This window comes from Eubalaena glacialis, chromosome 11 (assembly GCF_028564815.1).
Source record: "Eubalaena glacialis isolate mEubGla1 chromosome 11, mEubGla1.1.hap2.+ XY, whole genome shotgun sequence".
NCBI classification, from domain to species: domain Eukaryota; kingdom Metazoa; phylum Chordata; class Mammalia; order Artiodactyla; family Balaenidae; genus Eubalaena; species Eubalaena glacialis.
Window position 1 is genome coordinate 94,999,090 of NC_083726.1, and position 25,650 is coordinate 95,024,739.

Sequence of the window (25,650 nt, forward strand, 5' to 3'; positions counted from 1 at the left end):
GTGACTTTTTCCTCCTTCAAAGGCTACATGAGGTGTTTCTTATCACCTGGGGTCCCCTGTATCTATGGGAGTAGTGGAGTGGCCCACGGTGTGGCTCTGGGCTCTAAAAGTCTTACTCTGGCCCTGGTATGTCATCCAGTGAGGTCAGTGAGCCTCAGGCTTCCCAGGTGCCAGGACTTTAAAGCCCTAATCCAGTCTGCCCACTGAGTAGAGATCATGGCTGGGAAATAAACACAAAAATATCATCTGAATTGCACTTCCAGTGTTCGCAAGGGATAGAGGGATCACTGTTTCGTACTTAGGCTCCAGAAGATGGAAACTATTAATTTGTATGTTTCTGCACCGTGCTTTGCTGTAGGAATTACAGGTGCTACCACTGTTTTCCTGCTTTCCTGATGCACCCCTGAATTTCAATTTGTTGCAGTTTATACTCATCAACATCATCACCATCACTTACACAGCATTGACCATAGGCACTGTTCTAAATCTATTACAAATAATCATTCATTCATTTACTCACTGGTTTATTCTTCACAAAAGCCCTATAATTACCCTTCAGATGAGGAAACTGAGGCAGAGAGGCACAGAAAGGGTAGTTGGCTTGCCCAAGGCCACACACTGGAATTCAAATCCAGGCTAGAACCATGTTCTTAATGACCATAGTATATATATATATATATATATATATATATATATATATATAGCCTCTCAAATGCATATAAACACTGAATTCAAAGAGTCCTTAAAATAGCATTCTGGGATTACCCAAATCTAGTTAAACAGAACTGTGTTTTTGCATATTATTTTCATGTATATACTTAAAATATGTAACCTAAGCTTAAGGATTTTTTTCATTAAATTTTATTTTTATGGCTGCCTTAAAATAATAATTTGATATTTCAAATCTACTCCTATCTCTTGTCCCTTAAATTCCCTACTTTTGACTGTGTCTCCAAAATTCCCCAAGCCAGAAGTATTTTTAGAGATACAAGAGACCAGGAGACAAATAAAAAGGGAGAGTGACAACATTAGAAATCTGTTGGTTTGGTAAATTCCCATGATTTACAGTTGAAGGAATTTTTTTCTTATAAACTTGGGGTAGGATTTGAATGAAGACATTCTAGAAAAAGAATTGTGTACTATTTTATTAATAATCTTCAGATAAGATTATTTAATATTCTGGAGGGATTGGGATTCTACAGTAATTCCTTTGGTAATTTCTTCCATATCTTACACATTCATAGTTAGGAATGTCATTCTAATATGTATTCTAAATCCTTCCTACACAGCAAGGTAGAATTAAAAAGGAAGATGAATTTGTAATGACACTTCCATTAGCTATGATGAGTTGCCTTTTGAGTTGTTCTTGCAGTAAAAGTAGCCCTCACCCATTTTTGGATGCAGGTTGCGTACAAATAAAATGGAAACTATCAGGTTTTCTTACTTGAGGCGGACTTGAACTCCACTTTGTCTCCTGGAAATCAGAAACCATAAGAAGCAAAATTTTTTTCTTATTATTTTAAGGTTGGTTGCGATTTTCAAATTATGTGCCCTAAAATTTTTCCCTGCAATGTAGGCAAGTAGCTCCCACTACTTGTGGGAGCTTGGGCTGCAGAGATCCTTGTGGAAATCACTCTTGTTAAGCCAGAAGGGAAGCCCCCTTCTACTCTCAGCTTTTGCTAACACAGCGAGCTGAAGGTGATGAGAACTGGAGCCATGTTTGCACACGAGACCCAGCACAGCAAAATTTCTTACATGCTTAGATTGGCTGCTGCTGTCCAGAGACCCATGCATTGCACTTGGTAGACTGGTACCTGATACAGAGGCGTTGAGGAAATGGCAGGGGGCAGCTGGCACAGGGGGAAGCAGCCCCTCACCTCTTCTCTCCAGGGTGCCCGCGTATGCTTCACGAGGCAGTTGGAGAGGGCTGCCCTCCACCAAGTTCAGGGAGGGATCCTTTCTGAAAGCTGGGCTGAGGGTTCACACGTCACTGAGCAGGGACAGAAATGTGCCTCCATCTGAAACTAATCACATAGCTTGTCCCAGGTGAGACTATGTCTGCTGCAGGAAGAAATGAGTAAGAGCCTTGAGAGATCCTTGAAAGACTGTGAGGTCCGTGGGGAAGAGAGAGCAGGCTGAAGCAGGCTGTCTCCCCTGTCTCTCCAGCTCCTCTCCCCAGGGCTGCTCTGGCAGTAGAACCAGATGGAAATCTCACCTAATGCAGAGTGTTTTATTTGTCCTGGTCTACACTCCTGCCTTATGCAGTGAAAGCTCCTTGGCCACCCCATGCAGAGGTTCTTCTCGTTTTTAATTGAATCCCGAAGTATATTTTTTTTTCTAGATGTGCCAGCTTAAAGTAATTACTAGAATTCCCAGCAGGGCTCATCAGAGATTCACAGAAAATAAAGATGGAGGAGAAGACCTTACCCAATGGGTTTCTGCCATTCTGCTCAGAAGGTTCTTGCCATCCAGGGCAGGGATCACAGTTCTTGGCATGGTGGGCTATTAATAGGAGCCCTGAAATAAATCCCTGCCCAGCGAGATAAGAGAAACTGATTTCACCACCTGGGTATCTCTCCTCTGGTGACCAGACACCTTCCATTTTCATCAGCTGTTTATCAAAATCAGATTAGTAAGAGAATCATCAGATCAGAATTGTTTATGCCTGTCTCGATCTTGAATTACAAATGACTTTCCTGTGCTGCTTGAGCGAAAAACCATGACCTACAGATGAACCAGGCTTTGTATTTCCTGCACCTTGTCCTGAACTTATAATTCTCCAAAGACCACAGTTGTGAAGTCTCGTTGGTGATCATTGTTCTAAGGCAGGTGAGGCTTGCTCTGTGGGGCTGTGGCTATGTGGGTGATAGATTCCATCTTTGTGATAAGTCATAAGTCACTAATGGGTTATTTTGAGCTCTCCCAAGTGGAAGACAATGGAGCATTTAGTAAGCTGGCAGTTACGTAAGACATCTCTTTCCAAACAAAGAGGAGGCAGGACACCCAGCCAAAGGGTTGAGCACAGGAGGCTGTGTGGTCTGGTGGTTCCAGGGGGAGACGTGGGGTCAGGGCTTCCTGGGTTCAGCTACCAGCCGGGGCTCTGACTCAAGGGGAGCAGAGCCAAGTCTCTTGGCTTGAGGCAGAGAGACTGTAAAACCCAAGAGAGAAAACCACAGGTCTATGCTCAAGGACTCTGGGGGAAAAGCACATTTTGGAAATGAAAAAAAAAAAAAATCACCCTGTTAAGTTACAATTTGGGCCTTTTTCAATAAGACGTGAGCATTTTTTTCCTGTTTATTGCCTGACACATCCTTCTCCAGGCAGCAGCGTGAAGCCAAGCCAGGCTCCGAGGATGTTCTGTGTGGGATGAATAGAGGAGCCCGGAGGTCCGAGCAAATGCAGTCCACCTGGTTGCGTTGTCACCGGCGGTGCTCAGGGAGCCGGGCCCTGGCGGCAACGAGGTTCTGCATGGATTCTTCCCTTTGCCTCCCCATTCTGCCTTCCACAATCAAGCCCTCTCAGATGCTGGAGGAGAGAGCCCTTCCCACAGACTCTGCGCGTTTCCCTTCCACGAGTCTCAGCCGGCGTTTGGTCAGCTGTAATCAGCAGCCCGAGCCTCCGCAGACCCACGCGGGTTCCCAAGCCACAGCCCGAGCCGAGGCCCAGGGCAAATGTTCTCCACGTCCCGCCATCTCTGAAACTCTGTTTCCTCTGCCCAGACAGGGTAGGTGGCTGCCTACAGGGTTGGGTTGGAAGGACAACTGGGCAAGGCTCCCCTCCCGGGCATCACACCTCCTTTCTCTGGACCAGAGACGTTTTCTGATCTTTAGGAATCACTTATGGAAATGAAAACCATACTTATAGGGATCTCTGTATTTAAGGTCTTCACCCCCAGCACAGGAGTTAACAACACCTTAGTTGAGTCTCATAGACATGGGCCAGGGCATGAAGGAGGGGGAGGTTTGGCTGTGGAATGAGGTGGTGGGGAGAGCAGTCTCTTCTCTGGAAGAGAGGGATATGCATCCTAGAAGTGGAGGTGGCCTTCTTGGTCACTTGACCCAGAGCTGTCTGGGCAACGTGGAAATCTGGCAGCGGTGGCTGTGAGGGTTGGAACAGGATGGTTGCTCTTACTCTAAGCCAAGCTAGGCCAAATGGGGTCCAGGTTCCCACTCGTGGTCCACTCATCCACCCCCAGATACACTCAAGATGTCACTTCTCCCTACGTTTGTCCAAGGGGACGTTCCCAGCCACTGGCTACGTATAGCCAAGCTCCCTGTCCCACATTCTAAACTTCTCTATATTAAAATAACTAAGCTTTCTCTCTCCTTTCAGTTGTATAACCATCCTTTGGTCACTTTTGTTGCAATCTAGAAAAAAGTTTTAATAAAAAATTTTAAGTCTACTCTTACCCATAAAGGTATCTGTGGGAACATTGCCTATTTTGTAAGAATATGTGAATTCTATCCTGACTGAAAGAGAAGTAAAAATAATCCATTGAGGCTAGTGACAACTTTAATCCCATAATTTTCAGACTCTGGTCCCTCTACTTGACAGTTCACTCTGGCTGGCACACCACTTTCACACCCGCCCTGGGTACCAATAGTCTATTAAACACATGCCTAGGAAGATGTAAGGAGAAGAGCTGGGGGTGGGTTTCATGAGATTACAATCATCTTCTCTGGTCACAAGTGCCACTGCTTCCTGTGGTCCTTGAGAATCATCCTCTTGCTCTCTACAAGGACACCTGGTCAGAAAGACAACACACTGAGTTTCTGGGGAGAAGGGTCTGGGTAGAAAGCCAAACAGAGTAGACAGTGCACCCCACCCAGAGAGAGATGTCTCCAAAGTGTCCAGGTTCAGAGACCCCAAAGTGCCCACTGACATCTCATTGTTTAGCCCTTCCTCAGGCACTGTCCAAGCCTCCTCCGTAATTCCTGGAGGAGCATCCCGGGGACCCCTGCCTCCTTCTCCAGCAAGATCCATGTGGAAGAGGAAGAAGCAGCACAGGTCCCACAAATGAATCTCCAGACCTCCCCACCCCCCATCCCCCCACCCCTCGCCCCAATCACAGGGTCTTGTTAAACAAAAGGCTTCATGTCTCAGTTGCAATCGTGTATTTGGATTCTTGCCCTAGTATCTGCTTTTCCCCAAGAATAACAGCTGAGTATACATCCCACGGGATCTTTCTGATGACCTTTCCAAACAAGAAAAGACTTCCTCTAAAACCCATGCTTTGGGAGGGATCAATAAACATATAAATATCTGTTGGAAAGAAATAGAAGAATGACTTGTTGTCTCCAAGCTGGCATCATCCCAATGGATTAGTTTTATTTTCATTTGCTTACAATCTGAATTTTAAAAGTGCAATAGCTGATATTAGTCCTGCACTTCATAAATACTAACTTATTAAAGATGAATCTGTCAAATGAAAAAATAATTTATAATAATTTGTCATGAACTACAAAGATAGATAGACCCTGTCAAGGGAAAAAGTAGATTTCTGGCTGTAGTGTTTTAATAATTAAATTTGCCACCAATTTAAAAATTCATATGAGTGTTTTCCTATCCAGCCTGGAGAATGACGTTCCAGCTGGTATTTTCTTACTATACTCAAAAGGAAACCCTTTTATGATTCTTGGATGAGAATCAGTGATCCACAGAGTCAAGCACATTAAAGGTGCTTGATGGTTGGTTTTTAAATAAATGAGGGATTGTATGTTACAACCTAACATGCAGTAGACCGGTAATGTACCAAAGCTCAATAAAGTTTCACTTTTAAAAGTTGGGGTTAAACACGCTTCTGTTACATTAAATTCAAAGGGCTATGAAAATCAGGAGAAATGTCTCCGCTTCTACTTCTGCCTGAGAGAAGGTGGCCACATTCAAGAAACATCCAGATGTGTAAACCAACAAATAGGGATCCAGCCAGCACATGATTCCATGCACATCGTCAGTAAGATTGGTACTATCTTATTTTAAAAGCAGAATTTCTCTTTGAGGCCCATTTGATAGAGTTTCTGGCTTATAAAAAGGAAGTCCCAGAAGGGGAGAGCAATGCAGAGACACTTTTCTAGTTGGATGTGGGGACTGGAGCCGGCATCGAGAAGGCTATGTAGAACCCAGCTGGAAGGAGGAAACCAAATATTTATCAAGCCACTGTTATGAGCCACTTCGCTAAGTGTTATTTCATTTAACCTTTCCCATGAGGCTGTGAGGCAGTTACACTTTTCTCCACTTTACAAATAAGGAAACTAAAGACTAAATGGTTTGTCCAAAGTCACATAGCTAGAAAGTGGCAGTCAGATTTCCAACCCTAGGACCTGCAGCCTTAGGACAAAGGATAGGAAGTCCAGCTCAGACCATGTGTCCTAAATCGTTATCCCTTTCCTTTGGCACTCTACAAGCTTTTCTAACTAAATTAGAGAAAAAGAACCACTGCATTTTACAGTATAATCAACTATTTAAATTGTCTCAGAGTTGGTAAGAAGGAGCCCTTGTTTTCAGATTTGAAATGGAATAGGCTGTCTGTTTTTCCATATAATTCAATGTCGAATAGGATTGCGCCTGTAACATTCGACATGTATCCCATTCTTTAGGCCAAGCTTTAGTTGATATTAATAGGTGTAAATGAAGATCAGCATTCGAAGCATCTTCTGCAAAATTTTTTTTCCAGCTCAGGCTCCCTTTGCCTGGGGAGCATTTACAACCTTGACTTTGACAATGTACCAAAAGAGAGACAGCCCCTGGAACAAAGGAGTCAAAATGCATATTGGTCCTTGTCTATTCCAAGCCCAGATTTTTGCTGTAAACACTAAGTTGAGAGATTTTATGTAGACCAGTTCATGTGCAACGTACCATCACCTTAAAACACATCCAAACAAGGAGTTTTCAGAGATTATGAAAATTTTATTAACAAAGAAAATCTTCAGTATACACACCCCCTTAAAAACAACCACCTCAAACGTGCAGGAAACACTTTGTTTTCTACTCATTATACCCTCAATGCCAGAAGAACAAAACTGCAACACCAAAGTACAGACCAATATTTTCGAAGGGGATAATTGTTTGAGATAATAAAATACTAGAAAATTAGAAGAAACCAATCAAGGTATTCATTTCACAGGCTGAACCACTGAACCTTTATCCAAATGAATGTTTCCACTGTGAGTCAATATATGTAGCCATCGGCTCTTTGTAACACTACCCTGAAAACACAGCGTACATCTAAAAACATGATCAAGTTCTTTGAGTACAGTAAGAACTGAGGGCCAGCCTGATTCACAGGCTGTGTGTATGGCTGCACAGCAATGGTTCAGCGACAATCACTAGAAAATGTAAAGGTATGCTTCATGATAGGATGCAATTAGTTTTTCAGGGCAACTTTTCAGTTCCTTTCTGATCATCATTAACCGATCCACCACTGTCCCATGGAATCTCCCTCGGATACCCTCTACCCCACCCTTTACTAAACAAACCTATAAACATATTCCAGATATACTGCATGCAAGAGAGGAAGTATGAGAATATGAACAGATTCTAATGTCCTGGATACAAATAGGAAACACATAACGGGTTCTTGCTGTCAGAACACACTGATGTCTGCAGCTGAAAGCCCCTCAAAAGAGATTTTATGGAGGTTTAACTCAAGGAAGAAAAAAAGTTAGGCCTGTTACTTGACTACAGTTTCTAGGGCCTGGTGTAGCTATATTTTTAGGAATGGCTCCAGGGATCTGCCTGCACAAATTTGGATGGAGCGAGGGAGGCACAGATGGTGGTCACGTGAAGGCACAGACCGATTGGGTGGGCTCAGTTACAAAGTCTGCACATTTAGGCTGCTGTATTCCTCCTATTTCAAGTGCTGCCAAGTCCCGGCTGTTCGCCTTCTTTCCAAAGTCTTGATTCATTTAATTCTCCTAAAGGAGTGGAAGAGAAGGAGGATTGTGCAAATCTTACTATTTTATGGTTTAGAAGAGACAGTCACCATCTTGGCACCTTGTCAGATTTTAAATGTAACATTTTGCTAAGTGTAAAGCTCGGTATCTGTTCCTTTTCTGTTGCCATTACTGTAACTTCAATATTTGCAAAACACAACCTCAAAATACTTCAAATCCAGCCCAAAGCAGTTTGTTATTCATGCAACACAATTCTCACATGTATCAATACACAGTGAATTTGCAGCACAGAAATCTTTTCTTTCTTTCCTTTTTAATTTTTTAATTTTATTTTTTGTTTCTCCTTCACTTATGGATTTTTTTCTCTCTTTAGGGATTTAAGAATGATTCAAGCACACAATAGCAAAATCCCCATTATATATATATAATGTGTATATATATACACACATTATATATATATATACACATTATATATATGTGTGTGTGTGTATATATATATATATATATATATATATATATATATATATATATATATATATCTCCTGATTATTACCACGCTTATCACCATGTCAGTTCTTACCGGTTGCATTATTTAGAAAAAGGAAGCACATAAGCCAGAGTTATTCTACCATTTGAAATACCCTGTGAATCGCTTGTAAAGCATAGAGCACCTTAGTGTTGCGTAGAATTTAATTTTCTGATAGAAAAGTTTGTAGTGTTTGCTATAAAAAATTGTTTAAGGTATTCAGGGTGTGATTCCAATGATGCCTTATTCATAGTCATTAGCATTAAAGCACTGGTTTCTCACTCTTCAAAAAAGAGCCCACAGATTATCAGTCATTTTCTTTTGTAGGAAACTGTCAAAATCAAAATGGATTCAGTTACTGGAATTTTTTTAACAGGGTACAAAGTATTTTTTTAGGTCATCATCAGGAGGCTTGGTGTGTGTTGATGTAATTTTTGTGTATCAAACCTCTGCTCCAGAGTCATCCATTAAGCCCCCGATGTGCATTTTGGGCCTGAGCTAGTGTGTAGGAAGGCCATTTTTAAAGCAAGTCAATACATAAAAAGGTTTTAACATCTGTTAATCAGGTGTTTTATCTGGAGGGCATAAAATATATTTACAATCCTCCAACTAACTTAACATTTCCCTTTTTATTTGGATATTCATATCATGTAATAATCGACACTATTGTCACAACCGATGGAATTATTCATATACCTCTTAAGGCAAACAAGGACATGATTTTTTTAGAGTAGGATTTAATGATTAGTAAAATATATCAATAGGCAATGTGGAGAAGCAAATTAAGCTCAATTATCTTGAATTTCTGCTTTCAACAGTGCATACTAATAGAGAAAGTTTTTGGTAACATTTATGCTACACGAATTTGCATTCTGAGCTCCTTCCTTAAAACATTGATATTGTTCCAAATTCAATGATAACAATAACTAGAGAGAAAAGTCTCCCACCATAGGGTAGCTGTGCTCTTTTAAGTTGCAGTCACTTCAAAACAAAACCAAAAACTACCCTCCAAGTCAACGGCCAAATGTTCAAATAAGGACCTCAGAAAACATTAGTTTAAGGCTCTAGTTGACTGTGCATACAAATCAATAATAAGATTACATATCAAATATAATTTCATGAATGGGACACTTCAGCATTACTCAATCTTCGTCAAAAGTACTTAGCTGCCAAGAGAGATACTTTACAACATATCACAAATGTGCTAATTGTATAAACATTTCCCATTACAAATGTTCTTGTTTTCATTTAAATGAGTATTTTTAACCTGAGCTATTAATTAAAAAAAAAATTTTTTTTTTCTCCCTTGTAAAGCTTGGCTTTCAGAAGAAAGAATCTTTAAGCCTTCTCTCTTGTGAGAGTAATTTCTCCAAATACCGACAGTGCCATGTAAGTACAGCCAGGGCTCATTAAATAGACTTCTGAGCATAATTATAATTAACAATTAGCTAGAAATTAGTTTTAATGATTTGTTTTAGATAACAGAATAGAAGCATAATGTAATTATTTTTAAACCTTCCATATCATTAAGAATACAACTACCACCAGCTTTCAATTACTGAGAAGCAGACAATCACCCAAAGCATTCACTAAGTGATCTATTTACAGATCCAAAATAAGGGAGCAGAGGAAAAAGGCCAGGGGCCTCAACCCAGGTGTTTGTAATTATTTAGCCTTTTGCAAAGTCTCTTCCTTTTCTACTCTGCTCTTTTAAGCTGTTTCATGCCTTGAAGACATCTCTACCTGGGAAAATAGAGAAAGACACTCTGGCTGTTCAGCTCTCCCCCTCCTCCTGCCCCCTGCCTTTCTCTGAGTCGTAGTGCGGATCACGGCGGGAGGGGGGAAAGGCCTGAAGGAAGATCCTACAAAATTTAGCAAGTGGGTCTGAAACTGTCCAAATCAAACTGGACTAACAGGAAAGAAGATTATATCAGTAATAGATAAAATGAGTATTAGGAATAGACTCCAGACTTTAAAGACAGAGCTATACCGTTCTTTCCCTGTACCGTGTTCTTTTAATATCCCAAAGTCAGTTTAGATCTTAAGAATTAAAAAAAAAAAATACTATGGAAACCTGAAGAAATGCTCTTTCATTTCCTGAAAAATATAAAAATATTCATTTAGAACAGTGAATATTAGTTATGGTCAAATTTCATTTTTTCTTTCCCTTTTTTTCCTTTTTAAAAAAATCTCAGCTAGTCAGGGTGCTGTTTTCTCTCCCATCTGAGAGCAAGAATGTTAGACCTTTGGCTGCTGACCTTCGGAAGTTGTCAGGGAACACACCCTGACACCCACGTAAAAGACCTGGTACCTGTGTTTCCACATCACAAAGCAGGCCAACAAGCACACAAGGCCGCAGACCAAGTTCAGAATCATCTGGATGAGTAAGAACAGTTTGAAAGTGCCAGTGATGCTGGTACAGTCAGTCACATCCCGGTATACAAAGGTCCTGCTGAGGGGCTCGGAGGAGGGCAGTTTGCACTGGCAGGCGTCGAGCGTGGTTCCACAGGTAAACTGTGTGAGCTGTGCATAGTGGTGAGCGGCGAACGCCACGGCCAGCACACAGACCGTCAGGCCAAGGGCGCTCAGCAGAAAGTACAAGAGCTGCAAGAAAACAGAAGAAAACATTTCCAGTTACGGAGAGCGTTGGATGACTATTGACAAAGCTAATAAAGAAAAGCTCTTCTTCTTCTCTCCCAAGAAGTTCCCTGATGGAGGGGCTGTCTCTCCTCAGAAACGTGGTACCCAAGACATGGCAATGGCTCGTTATGGACTGTTAGTGAGCAATCTGATCACAATCTGAAAAACGCTGATCATATTTTCATTCGTCGTACAGATGTCGGGTGTTTTTCATGAATTGAGCCAACAATATTAGCTTGATTTGGGGATGTTTGTATATGGATGTAGCAGGCAGCTTAGATGACTCCCAAACAAAAGAGCCATCCCTGAAAGGCATACTGTGCTTGTTTTGACCTTAACAACTGCTGATATAAAGACTGAAACAAGACTAGGAAGTAGAGAACAAATTTCTTCAATGTAAACACTGTGTTGGCCAAAATTGGCAATGATTGGTCAACTAGCAACATGGGTTAATAAAAAAGACTATATTCAATGGAGTGGTTGCCAAACTATGTCCAGGAAGGCCAGGATCCCCAGTGAGAGGTTGCTGGGAGAAAAAAAAATTATGGTTCCAGAAGGTAGGTGACTTGATCACCTACAAGTCTCATCCCAAGTCCACCTATAACCATGTAGTTTCTGAGCATAAAAATAAGCTGTAAATGGTCCCTCGGCCACCAAGGTTCTGAACACCGTTGGCTTATGTGTTAGCCTTGGAATGGAAAAGTCTGGTTAAAGTTCTAACTCTGCTACTAAAGAACCATGGAATCCCTGAACAACTCAGACATTTACCCTACACCTGAAATATTTTGATCAAAAATTGTGGGTGCTTGTTGACACTGCCACAATGTAAACCATTTTACAGAACAAGAAATCTTGTGATTGGACTTCCCTACTGAAAACCTTTCTCTTAATGGCCCAACCTACTGAGGATCTAGATAAGGAACAGAGTACCCAGCTGTTGGGACTGGTGTACTGAACCCAGTTCTTAGTGCAAGATTTACATTCCCATAGTCAGAAATTGCTCATAGAGCAATTCCGCTGAATGTGAACTCTTCAAAGGAAGATTAGTCACGTCCAGGTCCAGATGAAAGTTGCTCTGAAAAGATTATGCCCTCCCCCCCGCCTCCAACTAACTGCAACTCAAAATAAAAACATGTATGCAAGATTATAAAATATGTGTGCATAAGTCCTCCAGATGAGTGATTTTGCACACAGGGACAATTTCAAATGTTTTCAAGTCTTAAATATAGAATACTTAAAATTTTATTTTTTCTTTCTTGACTGGTGTGTGTGTGTGTGTGTGTGTTGGTGCCCTGAGCATGTGTCTGGTTTGCTTGGAAGCTTCACTGCGGACACAGGAAAAGAGTGGACCCGTTTCATCTTCCTATGGCTGCACGAGCAAAGAGTGCAGGGGTTCTTTGGATCTTCTCATCAAAAATATCTTAAACACACACTCTCTTTTTCATTTTCAAGTCATACGAAGGATCGTCAAATACAACGCACATTTCTTCATCTGTGAAACAGTTTATGGAAACATCTATCTCAGGTACATAACAAGGACAACTCATACTGAACACGTGTAGCCTCCCTTGGAGGAAGGGAACCAGAAAAACACACAGTGGCACCGTTTCAAAAATTTAAGAGGAAATATTTAATCGGTGCTATTGAATGCATCACCTTGGTCCTGCCTGTCGCCCAAATTTTCAGTGGCCATATTTTCTGCAAAAAAAAAAAAAAAGTAGTTCTTGGGCTAAAAAGTATGGATTTATTTTGTGGGGCCATTGGGGCAGAATATTTGAATTATTCTGGGTTGTTTTGAAATATTCAGGCTTGACGACTGACTTCAAACTCTTGATGCCAAGGGCCAAATTAAATTGTGCTGGCCGTGTCGTGCGTGCCTGCCCATGGCAGCTGCATTTCCAGTGCCGGCGTCAGGGAACTGGGAACTATTTGCTCTGGGAACACAGAGACATGAGTGACTATACCAGCAGGGAGGGCCCAAATTAAGGGATAATTTTTCACCTGAGAGTCATCTGCTTAGCAGAATAGCCCCAGTTGGAGTTTTCTTCATACACTTTATTGCCATCAGTGGATGGGACTACGGAGGTCCTGTCATAACTCTCTCCCACACACTGATCCTTAAGATAGAGAATTTCTATAACATCCACCGGGGCATTATCTTGAAACAATGACAAAAATCCGTTTGCTGAAATGAGAGTTTTGTCTCTTCTTGAAAGATAACTTTTGGGCCCAAAGAGCAAAAGATTTGCCCAAGACTTCTACCAAGTACACAGCAGTGCCTGGTGATGGTTACAGGCATGGACTGGGGAGCAGACAGCCTGAGTTAGAATCCCGGTTCTCCCCTCCATAACTATGAACCTTGGGCAAATTAAATCAATCCCATGGGTACCTTTGTTTCTTCATCTAGCACCTAAGTCACAGGATGACTCTAAGGATCAAAAGAATTGATACATGTAAAGGGCTTAGAACAGTGGCTGGTAGGCAGTAGCACTATTTAAGTATTCTTGAAATGAATAAACACATTAGTAGCCCTGGAAAGAGCTGCCAGTTCTCAGGACTTTTAGGATATCAACCCTATACTGGCTTTGTGTTATTCTATGTCACGTGGGAATAACAACACACCCTTGGCTTGTAGAAAGGACGTGAACACTTACACAAGCACAGAGACTGCTCACTTTTAATTGAGCATCTTAAATATGCTAGAAGCCTCAAGAGCACAAACAAAAGCCATGCCCCTCAGCTCCTTTAAATATGAATACATTTTCATTGGTGCATTAGCTCACACATTGTGACTCTGCCTCTCCCACTGCAGGAAAGCATCAGGCCAAGTAAGCAAGAGTGAGCCACAGAATCAAGTTTCTTATCCATTTCAAGACATAAATACAGACTTGATCGGCCAAGGCCTGTGGGCTACATCTGCAGCGCTGTAGCATTTTTCCTTCGCGGCTTTTAACTCAGCTGACAGCAACAAGCTTCTGGGTCAGAATCTGTAATTTAAAATCAAGTGGCTTGTTTTACCTATACGGCACGAATAACTATCAATAAGAGTGTTTACGATGACCTTGGGAAGGCCAGCAAATATATTTTGATACCAGCGGGGCTCGGGACGCATCTGTCTTGCCTGTGTCAGTCCGGGCGGCCGGCACTGCGCAGCGGGCGGAGGCGGGCGCCCCCGGCGCTTATGTAACCACAGCGCCCGGGCGCGCCCCGCGCTCGCCGCCTCTAATTGGTACCCGGCCGCCGCTTCAACGTTCAGAGGCTTCGGGAGGAGGGCGGTTCGGCTTCGATTTAATTACCTTCCCGGTGGCAGGCATGGTAAAGCCCCTCTGCTCCTCGATGTGCAGGAGGAGGCTGCGGAGGTAGCCCGGGGGCCTCCTGGATGTGGGCCCCGGGCCACTGCGCCTGCAATGCCCTCGTGGGGAATGTGCCCGGGAGTGTTTTTGCACGCACACGAACCAGACACGTTTCTGAAAATCATCAAGGTGAGCCCCGAGAAAACAGGGCCAAGAGGATAGGCAGGAGGCCCAATCAGCGGCCGGATGACCCGCCGAGCCCAGGAGCAGAACTTGGGAGCAGAGCCCGGGGAGAAAGATGGAAGGCGCCGGCGGCTTATAGGGCTTGCCAAAGGGCCGCCAGAGAAGACTGTGCTAGCTTGAGATGAAAAGACAAGCCCCCGTGGCCACCGTCTGTAAGGAAAAGGGAAGTGTGTGGGCGTGTGTGGGGGTGTGGGGGTGTGTGTGTGCACGCGCGCGCGCGCGCGCTAGCGCAGGCTGCAGTAAGCGCGGGCATCACCCCTGTATTGCTTGTCCTGACTATCTGGGCGTTCAACAGAAGGACATAAATTCGCCACCAAAGCTTGGTCCAGGGTTATCAACACGTAAGCACTAAAATGCGGTTTTGCTAGTGAGAAACACCTCATGAAGATGCATTTTATTCCTTCTCCCCCAAATGATGTGAGGAGCACAAGGGAAGTCCGCTGTAACCTGCTGTGCCTTTGGAAAACCTGGAGATTGACGGAGCTCATTTTCGACCTGAAGGTAATATAGCGGGCACCTTAGAGAGCTGGCAGCAAGCATCACTAAAGGTCACATTCAGGAGAAGAGACAAGTACCTCTGTATTTGTCAGTGTCTGTCACAGGTGAAAAAAGAAAGATAGTTAATGAGATCTTCCTAGTGGTGAATTCTCAATCTGGCTGACATTGGCAGTGACTTTTTTATTTTTTAATTTTTTTGTCCTTGCTCCTTATTTTAAATGCAGACGTTGAGATGGCTTTAGGGGCCTCTGTGAAGATGTTTCTGCTGTTTGCTGGGATCATGGTGGAGAGGGGGATGAGGGCATTTCACAGAAACTGGTGAACCTAGTTTAGAGCCCTTTTTACCTAATGAATGAAATTCCCATAATTTAACAGATCATTTCTTACTAGGCTTTCAAAAAAAAAATCATCACTAAGCCTTGCAGTTTATTCAGACTTCTACCAAAAAAGTAAACATGCACTGATGTCTGCTCTATCTGGCCTTCTTTTAAGGGACACCCTCAGACAGAAAAAGTAAAATTTCCAAGGTCGGGGGGGGGGGGCATATCCACCAAAATTCTAACTCTATCAATTTTTAAAATAGCATCCATTAAATTTTTAAATTAGAAGAGTTACATCTAACTATTGAAGAACATCTCAAAATTGAAGAAAAAGACTACACAATGTAGGTATTATCCCACCATTCAGAGAAACTATTTTTTCTATGCACATAAGAGCTTTTTGTTTAATTTCCGTAGGATCATAGCATACATTTTGTGTAGCCAGTTTCTTTTTGCTAGTTAAAATAATTTGAATATTTTATTCACTAATTACTCTTTTATGACATGACTTAAATATATATATATATGTATGTATATATGAGCACATTGCTCTTTTATGTCAATAGCTTTTATATCAATTTACTAGAATATACTAACATCTTACAAAGGAGTATCCAGTTTTTATATGTTTTCTTATAGAAGAAAAGAGACAATGTGACTAGACCCCAAAAACAAAACAAAACAAAACAAAACCAACATTACAGAAAGCTTTTTGTTCTCTGCTACAGGAGTTGAAAGAAAATGTAGGAATTTGATTTCTACTAACTCTGATTTCTGAGTGGGGTGTTTATCTCCCTAAACTCTGAAAGGGTGTGTCTGTGTTTCCCTTTGGAGCAGATTCTACTGTGCAGTGAAAATGCTGTGTACTTGAATTGGCTCCAACCAAACGCAGTGTCTCTAAAAAAAAAAGGCACTCAAGGAAAGGCACACACACTTGTTAAACCAAGCATACCCCAACCTCCTGCCTTTGCCCTCAGATTCTTGGCACAGGTCATTTGGATGCACCCAATGTACTTTTTCTGTCTCAGTGATCCCACCTACCAAGGGAAATACACTTAGACTGCTTCATTATTAAAACATTCTAAAAAAAACCCCCAATATGGGGAAGTGGGCACTGATATAGACACTTTTTCCCTGGCCAAGTGTTTTGCTGAACTGATGAATTTTCAATTTTCCTTTTAAGGGCATTGGAGGGCACTTCATATGCTCCGTGCCAATCCAGTTCATGGAAATTAAGACTTAAAAAAAAAAAAATCAGCATTACCTTTGGGGCCTGGATGAATGCCCTCCTAAAACATTTTTTGGCCTGTCTAAAAATGCAATTTCTAGAATAATCAGATATACAACCCCTTAAAAAAGTCCTCCTTAATTTTGTACTCGTGTTTCCTTCTATGTGATGATAAAAGAGAAAGAAAAATGACAACTTACTTTCATGGCAAACTGGATACATGTCCGTTCGTCAACTTGATAGGAGACACAAAGCATAAACAAACCAAGATAGGCCACTAAGCAGACCTGCAATGGAGAACAGGGATGAAAGGTTGTTATCAAGGAAAGCTGTGCATTCTAATGACATCAATCTCAGTGTCTTTCACCAGTAACATCCTTGTTATCAAGGTGTTCATTTCATTTGCTTATCTTTATGTGCTATTTTTCCTCAGCTTGTGGAACAGAGTTTTAAAACTAGGAAAATCAATTTATTTCAATTTAGCCAGTATTTATTAAGTCCTTTTGATGTGCCAGGTGCTGTACAAGGTCCTTCAGCGCATACAATGATGAACAAAATTTCCTCAACCTCAGTAACTGTACGGTCCAGGCCAGGCCACGATAAGTGCACACACTATTCTAAGGCAGGGCATTCTGTGTCAAATGCTATTCAGAGAAGTACAAAAAGAAGAAAAAAATAACATTGAATTGGGCAATTAAAAAAGCCTTCACTAAAGAGGTGGATTTGAAGTGGTCCTTGAAAGGGATGATGATAATAATAATGATCACTACCAGTTACTGAATCCTTGCTTTGTGCTGGGGCTCTTCGAAGGCCTTTGTATGGATTTCTTCAAGTAATCAGCACAAACCCCTATGAAGTAGGTGCTATTATGACCCTCATATTATAAATGAGGAAACAGAAGCACAAAGCTAGTAAATGATGGAACCAGCCCTCAAACCAGGTAGCTTGGGTGAAACAGTATGAGCGCAGGCGGACGCAGGACTGTGTGTGGAAAGAATAGCAAACATGTATCTACAGTTGAAATAACAAAATATAGAGCAGAAAATGTAGGTGGAAAGTCTGGGGATGTAGAACAGATTTAGGAAGTAGTGGGCTTCCCTTGAACATTTCTGAGCAGGGGAATGACATGATTCAAGACATGTTTCTGGAAAATGAGCAGTGGTGTTGGGTGGGTTGGCGATGAGAACATCAGAATCTTATTTTACTAATCTAAGCAAGATTAATCTATCAGGTGAGCCAGAGCTCAGAGGGTGGTGGACAAAGTCAGAGAAAGAGGTGAGAGGAAATGTGTAGTAAAAGTAAAATGTATACATCTTGGCTATTGCATGACCAGTGGGAGGACACTGGAGTGGGAGAAATAGAAAGCCATCTCCAAGTTCTTGAATGTCAGTGATGGAAAGAGTGGGGGGGTGCACCTGACCCAAAGAAGGCTGGCAGGAGGCATGGCAACTTTGAGAGAAAACATACTCAATTTTTAAAACAATTTTTTAAATCGAAGTGTAGTTAATTTACAATGTTGCGTTAGCTTCAGGTGTACAGCAAAGTGATTCAGTTATATATATATTTAGGTTCTTTTCCGTTATAGATTATTACAAGACATTGAATATAGTTCCCTATGTGATACAATAGGTCCTTGTTGTTTACCTACTTTATATACAGTAGTGTGTATCTGCTAATCCCAAACTCCTAGTTTATCTAACCCCCACCCCCCGCTATCCCCTCTGGTAACCATAAGTTTGTTTTCTATGTCTGTGAGTCTATTTCTGGTTTGTAAATAAGTTCATTTATATCATCTTTAAGAGTCCACATATAAGTCATATCATATGATATTTCACTTTCTCTGTCTGACTTACTTCACTTAATGTGATAATCTCTAGATCCATCCATTGTTGCAAATGGCATTATTTCATTCCTTTTTATGGCTGAATAATGTTCCATTATATATATATATATATATATATATATATATATATATATATATATCCAGAGAAAACACTAATTCGAAAAGATACACGCACCCCAATGTTCATAGCAGCACTATTTACAATGGCCAAGACATGGAAGCAACCTAAGTGTCCAGCGACAGATGAATGGATAAACAAGATGTGGTATATAAAACCTACTCGATTTGACTTTCTTTTTAGTGGTGCATTGGAGTTTCTTAAACTGTGATTTAGAGTTTCTAATCAAAGCATACCTATTCACACTCAACTTTGGAAACCTTAAAAGGTTGCTAAGTTCTACTTTAGGATGAAAAACATAAGCAAGAGAATTGCATTTTCTGATAAGCACAATTTTCCTAGAGACGATGTTGGAAGGGTGGCTGAGAGTCACCCAGCAAGTCATTAGATGGCTGGTTTGGTGATACTCATAACTCCTACCCCCAGGGCCAGCTTTGAACCTCGGACCTGCTAGGGTGGTAGAGCTGTTTATTTACAAAGCCAACACAACATTTTAAGGTAGCACCTCTATCCTATTCTCCCCTTGATTACAAAATCAATAAGTGGCTTGTGCCCTCACTGGTTCCCAAGTTGCAGGTTTAGGTTTCCACTGGACTGTGAAGCCAAAAGCCAAGCCTTCCTTGAGTACAGGCTGTTTTCAGGGTTTTCCACCATTAGGACAGGCTGATGGTTAAAAGCAGAGGTGACATTCCTAGTTCCAGAGACACAGCGTGGGCTGGAGAGGGCTGGGTAGAAAACAAAGCAGATAGGACCCACAGAGACAGCTTTTCAGCAGAGCACCAGCAGATGTGGAGGTAATGACACTGAAGTTGTTTGTGTAACCCACAACGTGGCCATATTTCCAAGGCAGGGATGAAGTTCCTTTTCAAAACTCTTTTAAAAATATATCTAATTGAGGTATAAGTTTGATAAGGCCTGTAATGGCTTACTATGTATTTTCAAATTAAGAATTTACGGAACTAGGGACTTCCCAGTGGTAAAGAATCCACCTTCCAATGCAGGGGACACGGGTTCGATCCCTGGTCAGGGAACTAAGATCCCACATGCTGCGGGGCAACTAAGTCCGCACGCCACGACTGCTGAGCTTGCGCGCCTCAACGAGAGAGCCCACGTGCCGCAAACTACAGAGCCCACACACTCTGGAACCCACGAGCCACAACTAGAGAGAGAAACCCGCCCGCCACAACTAGAAAGAAGCCTGCATGCCACAACAGAGAGTCCACGCCGCAATGAGAAGATCCCGCGTGTCTCATCGAAGACCCCTCGAGCTGCAACTAAGACCCGAAGCAGCCAAAAATATAAAGAAAATAAATAAGTAAAAATTTTAAAATGCTTTAAAAAAAAGAATTTGCAGAACTAAAACAATGGAAGAAAGACTTTTTTTGTTTATTGGCAAGAAACCCAATGGAAGCTTCTAAACTTGCTTGTGGGGATGGTTAGATCCCTAAGTACGTGCCTGGGCTCACTTGTTAGCATCTGTCTGCAGGTGCACGGGGTCAGGCTGTCTCCTACATAACTGTCTTTGTCCCTAGAGGCTATTGTGAAGTTGGCAATTGCCAAAACTCTCCCCTTTGTCTTCATGAGAGACACATTCCAACAATCGAGCCTAAATGACCAGTATCTTAAAAATCTGACTCTGCCTTCCTTGAACAAATTTTTCTACTTCAGTAGTGTCTACTTCTGTGAAGCCTTAATTTAGCCTGGCTTCCAGCAAGAAGTTGCACAAGAACATATAACCTCACTCTAGAGTATTTCACTTAGTCAGTCGACAGAACTCTTTTTGAGGCCAGACTCTTTTAACAGCTCCAGGAACTGAGCGGTGAAAAACCAGTCTCAGCCTTCAAGGAGCTCTCAGTTCAGTGGGAAAGGGAGGAGAGTGAGGTTACAATACCATGTAAGTTTTAGGACCGTGTCTGCTGTAATACACTGAAGGGGTGATTAACCTGAAGGCAACTTGAAGAAACTTCCTGGAGGAAGATGGATTTTGAAAGGTAAGCAGAAATTAAGCAGAAGGATGTTAGGAAGAGTAGAGCAAGTACTAGTGGGTACAAAAGCATGGAGAAGTGCAGAGGAAACATTGAGGTCTCCCAGAGCTCTGGTGCAGAGGATGGGAGAAGAAAAAGCCAAAGGTGAGCTTGTAGAGATGGGCAGGAAGTAGGTCACAAGGAACTTTTATTTCAATCTAGGACATTTGAAGAAAGGGAATCATGTGATCATCGTTGCCTTTTAGAATGGTCTTTCCGGCTGTGAAGAATGGATTGGGAAGGAAGACCAGCTGGGAGGCTGTTCTCCATCTATGGAGAAATGATGAGTGCCTGAGCTCAGGTAGCAGTAGGGACCGAGAGTAGGTGTGTTTGAGTGATGTTAAGGAAGCAGAATCCAGGGCTCTAAGAACTGATTAGATGTGAGGGCTGAAGGAGAGGGAGGAGTAAGCAAGGTGCTCAGCTACCTGACTTGAGCTGCCAGGTGGATGGAGTTCACGTTTAGTAAGGCACAAGATACAAGGGGAAGAGCAGAATGGGAATGGAAACCGATAATGCCCACATGAACTCAAATCGCAGACACGTGGGCCTAGAACTCAGGAAAGGGGTCTTAGCTGAACATAAGCCCTTAAAGCAATGGAAACCATCAGAAATGCTGGATCACCCAGAAACAGTCTAGGGAAAACTAAAAAAGGCCAAGGAAGTTACCCAGTTATGAAGAACCACTGAATAGTTTGAACAGAAAGCATCTCAAATACACTTCGTATAACTTTGGTTGTACATCATGACATGTCTAAATACTATGAAACTGATCATCCTTCTGGATTTTTGAAAGTTTCACTTCTAGGTCCTAGTGTAGGATATTTGCTATAAAGCCTGGATCAATCCAACATATTTTATTTTATTTTAATATTTATTATTTATTTGGTTGCGCCGGGTCTTAGTTTTGGCAGGTGGGCTCCTTCGTTGTGGCTTGCAAACTGTTAGTTGCGGCATGCATGTGGGATCTAGTTCCCTGACCAGGGATCAAACCCAGGCCCCCTGCATTGGGAACGAGGAGTCTTAACCACTGCGCCACCAGGGAAGTCCCAATCCAACATATTTTAATTTCTTGGCCTTCTGATAGGGCTCAGTCGGCCCTGGGAGGGGGTGGGGAGTTCATTTTCTTACCTACAGATTTGCAGATTAGACCAATACTTCTTTATCGGAGAGTTTATTGGAGTTTAGAATGCAAGCACTTTATAGAAGAGTAGTATTTATTGAACACTTAAAACTGAAGGCTTTATGGCCACGGGGAGGAAACCAGATTTCTCATGCCAGACTAAGGGTCCTGTTTTCTGAGTGGGCAGGACGTGGGCGCACCAGGAAGACAGGGTGTTCTGGCTTCCCAGGGCGGGGAAGGAGGAGCTCTTGTTAATGAGTAGTGATACTCGCCAGGCCTCTCTGGAACAACATTCTTGGATTCTGCGCCAGGGCTTCCATTGGATATGGTGAGGTGAGGCCCATGGAAGAGGAAAAAGGCAGTTACATAAGATTTTCAAGAAGGCACCCATTGGACCAGGGGCAGACAGGTGGTATCACTGAACACAAAACCAGACAAGACGTGGGTGGCACTGGGAAAACTAGTGCTGAAAGGGCAGCTAGCCCTGAAGAGCTTGTGAACATTTAGTTCATGTACAGATGGATAATTATGTTGATAAGAAAAGCTTGAAAAGATTTTTTAGTGGAAAAAAGAAAAAAATCCCATCATTTTAAACCTGTTTTTGGATGCATGTTTCTGCAATCTGTTTAGCAAGAAGAGGAAACCTAAGTCGCAAACTCCACATTCTGTCTAAAGATGTTCTTTGTCTGCTCAGAGTGAAGACTGCATTCTCTCTTGAGAGTTAGAAAGTTAAGCAGAGTTGAAATGTTCTCTGAATGTTAAATCCATTTCTAGATGTATGAGTCCTGAGTCTTGTCACACTTTGTGTTATTCCTGCAGTGGTACCTTTTGAGGATTGGCTTATTATGAATAAAAAGTGAATGGTGGATGGACCCAGGTCTTGGAGATTTACCTACATATCATTTTTTTCCTTTTCATTTTGGCATGGCTAGAAGGTATCACCCTAAAACATTTTGTGAGAATGCGAATTATTGGTATTTACTTCGCTCCATGTCATATTTATATTCTGGTCTTGTGACATTCACACAACCTCCAATTTATTTGTTTTCTTCTTTTTGTTGTTGACAGAGCTGCTTGACAGGGCTATCTGGAGGATACAACCTCCCCTATCACATGTCTTTCAAGGTTTCTCTCCTCCTTCCATCCCCCCCTTTCATTTGTGTACCTGAAATGTGACTCTATTTCTGTTAATCAATGTTTACCTTTGTATTTAAAGTGCTTTATTTCAGTCAATATAGTAACAAGATGAACTCTCCTCTCATATTTGCACAGCCAATTGATCAACAAGAGATGTAGCAGAACTGTACATATTTCTCTGGATGTTTCTTAAGAGAATTTCTATGGGTTTTCACCTATTTAATAGAATTTAAGGTAGAGTATTAGAAATAATTTTCAACAAATGATAGATATATTGCAATATGTCAAATGAATGCAGTCTCACTCAGGAGAATTGCTTATTAATACATAGTTTATCAGAGATTTAAATAATATACAAAAGAATATTTCATGAGAATCTATTAAAGGATGTTTATTGGATCAAGATTTCAGAAGAATGGGATAGAATATTTTAGCATAACTTAAGCATTTTTACTAGATTCTCATTGCCACTGCCTCTGGTAAGACAATGTCTAAGCTAGTGGTTCAGAGTTACTTGGAGGACTTGGTGAAAACTCCCTTATCTCCAGAATTTCTGATCCAATAGGTCTGGGGTGGAGACCGAGAATTTGCATTTCTAATAAATAAGGCCACACTTTGAGAACCACTAGTCTAAGCTAAAAACATAGTCTTCTAAATGCTGATGCCTAGTATGGGTTTTATCTGAACGGTTAGGGGTTAGGAGTTATACACTGACTAGTGGAGTTTCCTATAGAAGAGTTGTTTATTATAAGTAATAATGGGATGTAACAACAATAGTTTCCCCATAAATAAATTTAGTCATGGTTATCATAGCAAAATTCCTTAAAATTGGAAGGAAAAATCCTTCGTCTTCATCACTTCTTAAATATGACCTCATTCTAGAGCCCGTGGCCTCAGCGAGTGTGGTTGATGGTTTGGGAGCATCTCTAAATCATCACTTAGTGTGATGTGGCACTCTGCTACTGTTGACAGGCAAAGCCCACTCCACTGCAAGCCAAAGCAAAGCAATCATCCAAAACTGGACCATCTCTCCATCGGTGTGCTGGTAAAACGTTTAACAACCAGCTGTAGGGGTGGGAGCTGCTATTTGTAGCACTTGCTAATTTCCATGGTATAAATACTTCTACCAGTGCTGCTTTCAAGCTACCGATGTGAAGTCACTGAGCACAGGGTTGGGAAGAGATGTGCACAATCAGCTTTCACAAGCCCATCAGAGGTGCCCTAGGCACCCCGCACCCCTACCACACTGTCTGCCCATTGGAGTCCCTCCTCTTATTTTAGAAGCATCTGGTTACCAGGTGGGATTAGTTTGTAACTAAAGAGTAAAGTTTGGCACATTACTCTTTATTAGTTGTTTGGAATCCCTGAAACCAGTCTACAGAATCAGTATAAAGGTGCAGGGGAGTGAGCCAGGGAGAAATCCTAGCACTCATTTCCTAATTTGTGAAAATGGAGTAAGAATCGTGGCAACGTAATCTTTGAGATCTTGTTATTCACGGCCACCCCAGTGAAGGTATCACTCCCCAGCTGAGTCGAGCTCAACAACTTTTATTGTGGTAGGCGCTAGGAATATGCAGAATAAGATATGGTCATTGCTCTTTAGAAATTTACAGTTTAAGCCCCACTTTGCAGAGAAACTGAAGCACAGGAAAATTGATTGCCATGGGTAATGCCATCTGACCAGGCTAGGCCAGGTGTAAAAATGAGCAGCCCACAGCAGCTCATTCAAAGCCCCCTTCCTGGTCACTCATCAAAATCTATCATGCTTTCTATAATGTAAGGGACATTGAATCAACTGTGATTTTTTTTCCCTGCTGTGCATTACTTTTTAAAGACAACAAAAAGTTTGGTGTTAATCAGATAGGATTTAAATATGGTAGAATGACGAAGTCATCCCTCCTCACATTTATTATTATTATTAATTATTATTATTTTAAATTGCATTTTAAGGTAAAAGCAAGATAATAGGATTAAAAAATAATCAGATGAGGTAAGAAAGGTAAAAATAACTCTCAAAAGCATGAAACATCAAGTAACAGTTCATTCAACTGGTGGTTACTGCTTCTTTAGTTTTGTTAAAACCAAGTCTAGAACTACAATCAAGGAGACAGTGTTGCATAGTGGAAAAAATGTGGGCTTTAGAGCCTGAATCTTGACCTGCTGCTTTACTAGCTAAATGATCTTGGACAAAGCAATTTAATTCTTCTTAGCCTTGGTTTCCTTATCTATGAAATGGAAACAACAATGCTTTCTTTTGATGGTTAATTCAAGGATTAATGATAATGCAAGTAAAGGGTCTAGTATAATACCTTAACAAATAGCTGGAGAATAACTGGCAGTGATTACTACCATAATTATTATTGCAATTAGAGTCACTCATACATTTATTACAGTAGGCCAAATTTAGAGTATATTTCAGGGGTCAGAAATGTATCACCAACTTAAGCAGGTTTAGAATTGATAACACACATACTGTCTTGGTTACAAATATCGCATAGTCTACTTTTTATTAGCACCAATGGATACTTGGTGTGGTCTTTATATTTATGAAAGAAAAACTAATTAACAAGTCTAGATGGTTTGACATTTTAATGCTAATATTGAGCAGTTTTACGTGCCAGGCATTAAACTAAGCTCTCTTTGTAAATTATCCCATTTGGTCTTCATAAAAATCCTTGACGTAGCCGCTGTTATTAGCCCATTTTATAGATGATGAAACTAAAGCTCAGAAAGGTTTTATGCTCGAGGTCACATAGCAAATACAGAAC

At 41.5% G+C, this 25,650-nt stretch overlaps 1 protein-coding gene across 1 annotated transcript in view; it reads right to left on the reverse strand.

Moving 5' to 3' along the window:
- Window positions 1–9,078: 9,078 nt before the first annotated feature.
- Window positions 9,079–25,650, reverse strand: part of SSPN (sarcospan) — a 37,288-nt gene continuing 20,716 nt past the window's right edge. Inside the window, exons 2-3 of the mRNA XM_061204659.1 lie at window positions 16,841–16,927; window positions 9,079–11,022 (exon numbers count right to left, since the gene is read on the reverse strand). Coding sequence (XP_061060642.1) covers window positions 10,657–11,022; window positions 16,841–16,927 — 453 coding nt within the window. The 3' untranslated portion in view covers window positions 9,079–10,656. The remainder of the gene's footprint in view (window positions 11,023–16,840; window positions 16,928–25,650) is intronic.